The sequence below is a fragment of the Sycon ciliatum genome, unplaced genomic scaffold, assembly GCF_964019385.1.
Source record: "Sycon ciliatum unplaced genomic scaffold, ocSycCili1.1 SCAFFOLD_1260, whole genome shotgun sequence".
NCBI lineage: Eukaryota > Metazoa > Porifera > Calcarea > Leucosolenida > Sycettidae > Sycon > Sycon ciliatum.
In genome coordinates this window covers 26,808-37,253 of record NW_027044803.1, presented here as the reverse complement: position 1 = coordinate 37,253, position 10,446 = coordinate 26,808, and the positions used below count along the sequence as shown (strand labels likewise).

Below are 10,446 nucleotides of genomic sequence, written 5' to 3'. Positions count from 1 at the left end.
CTTCTTTTGTTTTAATGTCTTTTTTGCGTACATACAAAATGATTAGCTTTATAGAAGCTTCAGTAAATGAATTGTTTAACAAAGCAATTTAATCGAATTAAGGTATTTATAAATATTTTTTATTAAATTTTTTTTTACATAAATTTTTTTTATATGGATGAGATTTCTATAAATGAAGCATTAGCAAAAATTGAGGTTTTGGCAGGTACAGGCAAAATATTTGAAACTATATATGTTTCCACCTCAAGGCGGGGCCAAGGAAATGTGTCTAAAATGAAATTTCAAAAAGAAAAACCGTCATCATCTACAAAAAAAACAAATTTCGCTAAAAATAAAAAATCTTCAAAAAATCCCGTTAATATCAAATTAAATAGACTTTTACGTGTTTTTGACGTAAATGAACAAACCATAAAAACACTTAAAATAGATTTCTTGTTTTTTTTATGTGTTGACGAAAAATGGTTTAAAATTAACCACGGTTAAAAAAAATAAACTATGAGAGAAGTATCTAAAGGCATATATGTAAGTCAAAAAACCGAATCTATATATGAAAGTGCTTTTAACACACTTAAGAACATGTCTAGTAGTGGTAGAGACAATAACCAACAGGAAGTTGGACACCAGCAAAGAAAAAAAGATAGGTTGCTGGATTATATGGACGCACCTCATAGTGAACAATATGAAGATAGTGACTATATAAAATATTGGGGTCGTAACAATCAATTTCCAAACACTTTTGTAGATGCACTCAGAAAATCTGCAATTGCACAAGGTTTATTGAATTTCAAAAAAAATGTATCAGTTGCTGGAAACTGGTATACTTACGAAGAAATGCAAGAAGGGGAGGGTATCAATAGACGTGTAATGAAAGTTCCAATACTAGATATGGAAATCAAGCGTTTTTTTAAAAAAATAGATGCTAGAAAGCTACTTCGTACTATGACTCAGGACTGGGAATATGGGAAAAACATATTCGTCCAAATAATATTAACCAAGGATGGCTCTAAGGTTGCTTCAGTTAAAAGGTTAGATTTCACACGTTGCCGTGTGAGCGAAAACAAGAAGTATGTATACTTCTATGATGAATGGTATAACATTAGCACAGAGAGTGCTCCTACAAAATCAGACAACGATGTCAAAAGATTAAAGATGTATACCGAAGACCAAATAGAAGAAATTATTGAAAAACGCCCAAAAGATTTTGTATTGCATGTCAGAAATGACTACTTTAATAACGACTTTTATGGAGTTCCTGACGGTATCCTAGGAGCTTATTCTTGGATTGTTAGCTTGAATGAAATACCTCATTTGAAATATGCTTTCATGCTTAAAGGAATAACTTTGAGATACCATATAAAAGTTAATATAGAATATTTTGAAAAGGTTTATCCCACTTCCGAAAAAAATCCATCTACAGGAGATACTTACACAGTCCAAGACTGGCAAAAAATAGAACAAGAATTATTTGAAAGTATTGACAAAAACCTTTCTGGAACCGACAATGCATACAAAAGTATTCATTCAAAATTTGAGTATGATCCAAATGGAAAAGCAAAAGATTACATCCTAATAGACCCAATAAAGGACGAAGCAAAATATGACGCGTTCTTAAAAGACTTAGAAATGGGGATGTACCAAATCACTTCGGCTGCTAATGTAGACCCTTCACTTGCTGCAATTACAAGCCAAGGCCAGCTTAGTAGCGGCAGTGAAAAACAAAATGGGATTAATATTCATATACTATATCATACTCAGGAGTCACGGGATGCTACACTAAAAGTTTTGAACCTTATCAAAGAGCTTCAATTTGTTGACAAAGAAAATATAGAAGTTGGTATCAAAGATTATTTTTTGGTGACAAGTGATGTAGACAAGAATAAGGTAGTTAGTCAAGAAAACAAGCAAAAAAGCCCAGTAGAAAACGCAGAATAGATATGCTAATAAAAACTACAGAAGAATTAAAATCCATACTAGGTTCTATACAAAAGAATCTTAGCATAGAAACTATGAGTTCTTACATTACAAATGCTGAGATACTTTATATCATTCCGCTTGTTAGCCAAGCGGAGTTCAATATCATACAAGCTGAGTATGATTCAGGAATACCTACTCCTCCCTACGATGAATTGATTACAAAAATACAGCGTTCACTCGCCTATTATGCCATCCGAGATTTTGTAAGAACAAATCTTACAACAAAAGGGGACGCTGGATACAAGGAAGTAGAAACCGAAGACCTCACACAAGCAAGGCAATGGGTGACTTACAATGAACTAAACCACTACACCAACTATGCCGACACTTTTGCAGACGCTTTTTTGGTGTTTATGGAGGAGCAGAAAGTAACTTTCACAGCGTGGGCAAGCTCAGAAGCTTACACAAAAACCGTAGAGCTTACTATTAACAATGCTTCTGAGCTTTCAAACATCATAGATATTAATAATAGTAGAAGGGCTTACACTAAGCTGCGAACCTTTTTAAGACTCTGCGAGGAAAAGTATTTAGAGGCTCTAATGGGAAAAGAGCAATTGCAAGCCTTAAAAACAAAATTCCAAGATGATGGCTATGATAGTTTTACTGAAATTCAAAAAACAGCGTGGGACTATATGCAAAAAACCGTTGCTTATTTTTCCGTATTTGAGGCTCATACTAATCTCACACTAAAAACTCGCGATGATGGAACAATGGTAATCCCATCAATTGAAGACGGAAATAGAAAAGATTTAGAGCTTTCAAGAGAGAAATCTTATTATTTATCTGAACAGCACAATAAAAATGGCCAAACTTATCGCGGAAAGTTACAATCATTCCTCAATGACAATGTAGACAGCTTTCCAGAGTATCAAAACTCAGTTCATTACACGACTCCGCCAACGCAAGAAGAAATAGATGAATTAAGATTAAGCAACTACCAACGCCGTTCTACCTTCTCCTTTTAAAAATGCATACAATAAGCCTAGAAAATATCAAAAAATCATATAGTTTTCCTTCTAATTTAGACGAATTAGAACGGAAAAAACTATTAAAATCATTCATTTATGCTAATTCTGAAAACAATCAGCGTAGCAAGTTCAAAACATTACAGCTATTTCTTCCAAATACATTCTTAAAAAACCTTCAAGGCTGGCAATTATACGAAATCTCAAAACTTGTAGGCCAACTTCAAAACACAAAACTTCAAAAAGACACCCTTCACACCTTCAAGTTAAACAAGAAAACTTACGAAGGTCCAGGGGATAACTTCCTAAACCTAACACTGAATGAGTATATATGTGCTTATTCACTTATGTTCTATTATCAGGTTGACCCCGAAAAAAACCAAAAGGCTATATATGATTTTGCTTATTGTTTATATAGAAAAGTAGGGAGCGATGGAAGGGAGCCATTCCATGCCAATACACTTATTACGGATAATTGCAAAAAAGAGTATTCAAATATACCTACTCACATCCTTCAAATCATTAGCCATTACTTCCTATCAAATCAAGATGAGCTTGTATTTAAACGCTACAGTACTTCACTTTTTCCTCAAAAGAAAGGAAAAGGAGGGAAAAAAAAACACAAGCCCATAAATTGGAATAAAATTATAATTGGATTTGTAAAAGAATTCGGGCAAACAAAAGAATATTATGAAAATATGCTTCTCTCAGAATTCTTAGAGATGTGGAAATTGCTGATTGAAAACAACAATAAAGCTTAGGGCAAAATGGCTAAAGCAATTTTTTTTTCAATAAATATTGTGATGATTTTTTGGTGTTTCCTAGCTAACGAATTATTATTTGTATTATTTGGAAAACAAAAAGGGGGAGGAATAGAAAAAGAAAAGTCAAATTTTTCTACTTATTAGATAGGGCTTTCAGGCTAGATTGTATATCAGCAAAATTCATTTGAAGATTAGCATTGCTTTGTTGACACTTAGATATAATGTCATTCTTTTCTTGAATTTCAGATTGAAGAAATTGTATTGTCTGTTTTAAGTTTTCTATCAACTCTGCTTGCGGTACAATATTCTCTACTTTTTCTTTTTCAAAAAAATCAGCCATTTCTATTCCGAAAATTTCGGAAGCTTTTCTGATGTATTTTGTATGAAAGTCTTCTTCTCCGAATATTCTGCTTAAGCTTGATTGGCTATCAAAACCTAAGTGTCTATATAATTCTTTGTACGATATATTATAGACACGTGCAAAATCTCTCATTTTTTCTCCTAAATGGATTTTATTTTTATTTTCTTTCATTTTTCAGTTATTTTTTTTGTTAAATAGAAATTTTTTCTATATAATTGTAAAAGCATACAATATATGCTTAAAGGTATACAATATATATTTAAAATCAAAATATTTTTCAAATGGCCGAAAGAAATGCTTTTTTTTCTTACTATGAAGATTTATCTAGGAAAAAACAAAAATTAGTAAGAGATAGGTTTAAAAAAAAAGGATTAAGCTGGACTTCATTTCTTCAGAAACATTCCTACAAAGAAATGGATAGGTTAACAATCTATCTAATGGTAGGGTATTTTGAGATTTTTGAAGTAAATGATGAAGATAAAAAAAAGATAACGTCAAGTGTAGGCTTGATATAAAAAAAGTCAAAGTGTGTCCGCACTTTGACTTATGGTAAAACGAGCATAGTGCTCATTAAATCTAAAATATATGGCAAATTACGTAAAAATACCTGACAATAAAAAAACTAATGTAGGTATGATTAACCATTCTTCTTGCGAGTCTACGAATTACAGGCTTAGGCAAGAATTGAATTCTACACGTCAAGAGCTTCAAAGACTTAAAGATAAGCTTGAAAAAAAAGGGAGAAAAACAGATGCATTTGCAGCCATAAGATCTGCAAAAAAACGAACTACAAAACTTGTACCTACTCAAATAGATGACTTCAACAAATACATATCTAATAGAGGGAAAAATGAACTTATAATTTTGCTCGCGTTTTTTACGCGTTTGGAAGCGATATTTTTGGATGCAAATGCCATCAATATGAGAATGTTGAGTGACTGGTGCAACTATGAATTGAATACAAGGATATGAGTAGCACACAACCAAGAAAATTGAAATCGCATATTAAAATGCTTAATGGTGATGAATTCACCGCAGAGCTTATGCCAGAACCAGGGTGCAATCATATTGCCTTAAAAGAAAGGCATTGTAAATATGCCTTCAAAGCCTATGAATGCACAGAATGCCTGAAGGTATTTACGGATTCAGAATTGAAGAATAAACATAAACTAGACAAATTTATTGTTTCTAACTGTCTAGCCATATAACTCTATTTAGGGTTTAGATAGAGTAGTAGTTTCAAATAATGAGGGAGCCTTGTTTCCTCATTATTTTCAAGTCCCTAAAATAACAAATAAAAAGTGAAGTGAAATGATTAGAGAAGAAACTATCAAGAAAATATTATCTGATGTAAGCATTACAGAAATTGCTACTGAATACAGAAATATACACAAAGGAGGCTTTGTACATTCTATCTATACAGATGAAAAAACGCCTTCTATGAAATTATACGAAGACACAAATTCCTATTATTGCTTTTCTCAAAAAAAAGGAGGAAATGTAATTCAATTTGTAATGGATATTGAAGGGATGGACTTCGTGAACTCTGTAGAAAAAATTGGGAAAATATGCAAAATAGATATACAGCGAAGCAATGGCAGGGAGCTTACTCAAAAGGAGATAGATGAAAAAAAGCACAAAGAAAGTCTTGAGAATGCTCTTATCACTGCTCATAATTTCTACAGAAAGCTATTTGGATACTCCAAGGCTCCCCAAGCATATCTTGAAAAACGAGGGTTTAATGAGGAAACTCTCCTCAAATTCGAAATAGGTTTTGCCTCAAACGATTGGGCAAAATTCATAGACCATGCAACTAATTACCACAGCAAAACAAATCTTGAACAAGCCAGCTTAATATCAAAAAATACTGAAGGGAAATATTTTGATAGGTATAGGAACCGAATCCTATTTCCTATTCATAACCATATCGGGAAATTAACTGGATTTGCAGGGAGGGCCATTGACCCAAAAGAAAAAATCAAATACATTAACCCAGCAAATGGGTTGCTCTACCAAAAGTCTCAAGTAATTTTTGGCCTATACCAAGCCACAAAAGCAATTAAAAAGCATAATGAAATATATGTAGTAGAAGGCTATACGGATGTTCTTCGCTTTCATCAATTAGGTGTAAGTAATGTAGTGAGCTTGTCAGGAACCAAGCTAAGCCAGGCGCAAATTATACTTTTGAAAAAGTATTCAAAAAATATAACCTTGTGCTTAGATAACGATAGCGCAGGGCAAAAAGCTATCATTGACAATATTGATAAGCTAATCAAAGAAGATATAGAGGTTAGAATCGTAGTTTTTCCTAAGAATCAAGACCCTGACAGTTTTGGCAAAAGCTTATCATTTAAGTACAAAGCTGAGGGTACAGCTCGCACTCATTTCAAAAAACACTTGATTGAAAAAAAAGAAAATTTCATTAAGTACAAAGCTAAACTATTTGCACACATCGCTGGCGATGACATTACAAAGCAATCTGAGCTAATGAATGAATTAGCTCATAGTATATGTGAAATTCCTGACGATGTGAAAAGGGAATTATACAAAAACGAAGCTTGTGAGATTTTCAAGCCCCTTAAAAAATTTGCTTTTACCAAGGTTGCAAAGCAAATCGATGAAGAAAGGAGAGCAAAGAAGATTGATACAGGTGAAACAAATGAGGAAAACAACCAAAATATCATCTATATCATAGAAAAGTATTTTTCAAAGCACTATCATTTCCGTATCAACGCGATTGAAGGGAGCTTACAAGCGAAGCTTCGCCCGCAGCCGCAAAAAAGTGCCTGGCAATCTAGGTCAAAAGATTTAGATAGCGAGACATATAAAAGTATTGATGTGGGTGCATTATACATTGAGATGCTTACACTTAATCTACAAAAAGTAAGTGAAAGCTTGCTTGAAACATTGCTCAAAACATCTGTAGATAGATACAATCCTTTTCAAGAATATTTTGAAAGCCTCTATTACGATGGCTCTGGCGAAGAAACTATTAAGGAGTTTGCCAGTTGTTTGCCCATGAACCCCATCGACAAAGTTTTTTTTGAATCACAACTGCCGAAATGGATGGCAAGAGTAGTAGCCAGTTGCTTGGATGATAATTATTATAACAAGCAGGCTATTATTTTTATAGGTCCTCAGCACAATGGAAAAACACATCTTTGTAGGTTCTTTACCCCAAAACCACTTGAAAAGTATAGAACGGAATTTTTAGAGGTTAACTCTAAAGATACTCAAATAGCTTTGGGTGAAAATATGTTTGTAAATATTGAAGAAATAGATAAGATGCGCGATAAGGATGTAGCAGCAATGAAGTCGCTTATGTCTATTGACTTTGCTAAAGTACGGCCTCCTTTTGAGCGAAAAGCAAAAATTGTATCAAGGCGTGCGAGTTTTTTAGGAAATACTAATAATACTGAGTTTTTGAAAGACAATTCAGGGGGGAGTAGCCGATGGTTATGCTTTGATGTAAACAATAAGATTAATTGGAAAAAATACAAAAATATTGGTATTGAAAAACTTTGGGCTTATGCCTATCATCTGTACTTAGAGGCTATCAAAATAGATAGTGAATTTTCAAGGCTAGAAATGACAGCCGAAGAAATGGAGACTAATAATGAGCGCAATAAAAGGTATTACAGTTTTCCTGAAGAGATGGTTTATATTTCTAGACATTATGAACTACCAGATATACCAGATAAATATTTTAACTCTCAAAATATTAGTGAAATTATGAATTCAGACCCTACTATAATTATGAAGAATGCTACTGAAATAAAGATAGATTTAGAAGATTTCTATTCGGATAGAGGCAAAAAGAATTTAAAGCTATCTAACAAAAATATAGGGAACGTTTTGAATTTATTAGGATTTAGAAATATTTCTGATAGTTTTCATAAAAAAGATAGATATAAACGATATGTTCTTAAAAGTGATATTACTGGATATGACCAAGAAAAATAAATATGGATATGGGGCTAAATACCCATACAGCCTATACTCAACGTATTGGCCTATTTTTTTTTTTTTTTTTGAGCGAAGAAAAAAAACACAAAATCAAGTTACTCTCTTACTACAGTTAAAAAAATAGCTTAATACGCTAAGTATAGTTATTTTTTCTGTAGTAACTTAAAAAAAGCTTAGTTACTACACCTACTACAGTAAATCCCTGTAGTAAGTGAAAAAACGGAAAAATTAAGTAATTAAAAATCGTATTACTATAAAAAACGGCTTATATGGCCTCCAAACGTTAATAATCATAACTGTAGTAAGAGAGTAGGTTAATTTTAACTTTTTTTTTCTCTGGGGATTTTTTTTTTTTTGGCGAGCGTAAAAAAATATATAGTATATAATAAAATTTGATAATTATGAATGAAAAAAAAGAATTAAAAAAATTTTGGGGAGTTGTGGAGCTAATGGGACATTTAAAATTAGCAGGGCAATTAAGCGAGGAAACAATATTTGGTAGCACGATGCTAAGAATTGATGTCCCTGAAGCTGGTAGTATTGGACAATACACACGTTATTTTTCATCAAATGCAATTTATAGTGTAATACCTACTACAAAAGAAATTGCAGTTATGAAGGCAAAGGAATGGGAGGAAAAACCAGTGTATTTATACAATAATAACACTGTTATTAGGGAACATGTATTAGAATTAGAATCTAATGAAGATGATGATAATGACCCCTTCTAGTTTTATGGGAAGTATAATAACTGAAAATGGTGGAAAGTATACAGGCTGTATAAGTGAAGTTAGCATTTTCGGTACTGTAATGTTAATGATTACAGTGGATGGCGATAATTATTTTTTCGCAGGCAGGTATATTCTAGCCATTATGCCTGAGGTTAAGGAAGAGGAAGAAGAAATTGATATGTCAACGATAAAAGTTTTTGAGCCACTGACTGAAAAAATGATAAATAAATTAGGACTAACAAAAAACAAAAATGAAGAAATACCCTCAGTACCTTCAAAGTAGAGATACTTTTGAACAAGTGAAAATAATCGATGAGAATAGCCATGCGATAATAGTCTGTAGAAAAGACTTATGGGGATATAGAAGGAGTATGGAGCTAAAAGAAAGGACAGATTCTTTTGATAAGGCAAGGTTTCAGAACACGGATGAATACATCGTAAGTTCTGAGTATAATTATTTAAAATTCGTAAAGTATTACGCTAAACACGTAGCAGAATGGACACAAAAATTATTGCAAAATGAAAAATAAAAAGACAAAAACACAGGAAATTACAATCTTACAAGAGTTAGAAGATTTCATACACAGGTTAACTATAGAGGAATTTGATACACTTGAAAAAAATATAGCTCGCGATGGCTGTCGCGAACCCCTCACCGTCTGGGAAAATGATGGAAAAATAATTTTGGTTGATGGGCACAATAGATACGCCATCTGCAAGAAAAATGATATTGATTTCAAGGTCTACCCTACACACTTTGAAAACCTAACCGATGTAAAGAATTGGATGATAGAAAACCAACTTGGACGTAGGAACCTCACAAAAGAGCAACAAAGTTATTTGCGAGGAAAAGCATATAATAACGAAAAAAATGAGCAAGGCTCAAACCAGTGGAAAAAAAATGGGGATGGCACAGCAAACAAATTATCAAAAAGATACAAAGTAGCACCAAGGACAATCCAGCGAGATGAAAAATACATGAAAGGGGTAGATAAACTGATAGAAGCCCTCAATGATGTAATATCACCTGAAAGCGCGAAAATTTTTAAAGAAAAAATTCTTTCAAGGGCAATAATCATATCTAAAAATGATATGATTATGGTTGAAAATCTTGATGAAAACGAGCTTCAATCACTGGCAATTGATTTGAAAATGAATCTTGTAGACCCAGAGATACCTTTCTCAGAGCTAAGAAACAGGCTAAAGCACCTTAAAATACTTGAGGAATGCGCTAATATAGTTATAAAGAAAGGTTTTGAATATTCAAAGGTAAGTAAATTGAGTTATCACTTGTCTCATGAAAAACTATACATCCAACTTTCTTTTGTACACCCAGAGGGGTTCAAGATATTCTATATGGATAGAACCAGCAAGGAAGAATTTGAAAAAACCGTGTATTCTGAGGAAGAATGCAAAAGTTATTTGGAGGCAATTGTTTCTGCGATTTCATTTAGAAAGGAAGCAATTACATCAATAGATATAGAAATTATTAAAGGAATTTTAGAGGATTTTCCACCCAAAAAAATTGAAGGCTTTAATATGACAAAAACGAGTGAAACCAGCTTAATTTTGAGCAGAGAAGAAAGTTTATCTAATTTTATCCTGCAAGTTTTTGCTAGAGATGGCTCTATATTTTACAAGGATGAAGCGGGGGTTGAGAGCGATGAAATTGGGTATCACGAAAT

At 32.8% G+C, this 10,446-nt stretch overlaps 1 protein-coding gene across 1 annotated transcript; it reads left to right on the top strand.

Moving 5' to 3' along the window:
• Window positions 1-5,579: 5,579 nt before the first annotated feature.
• LOC135830620 (DNA primase-like) lies at window positions 5,580-7,629 on the top strand. The gene is made up of 2 exons (XM_065342854.1): window positions 5,580-6,353; window positions 7,615-7,629. The coding sequence occupies exons 1-2, from the start codon at window positions 5,580-5,582 to the stop codon at window positions 7,627-7,629; spliced, it is 789 nt and encodes a 262-aa protein (XP_065198926.1).
• Window positions 7,630-10,446: the final 2,817 nt, after the last annotated feature.

Coding starts and splice junctions, on each gene's coding strand:
- LOC135830620 (XM_065342854.1), top strand. CDS start 5,580: ATGGATATTGAAGGGATGGACTTCGTGAACTCTGTAGAAAAAATTGGG.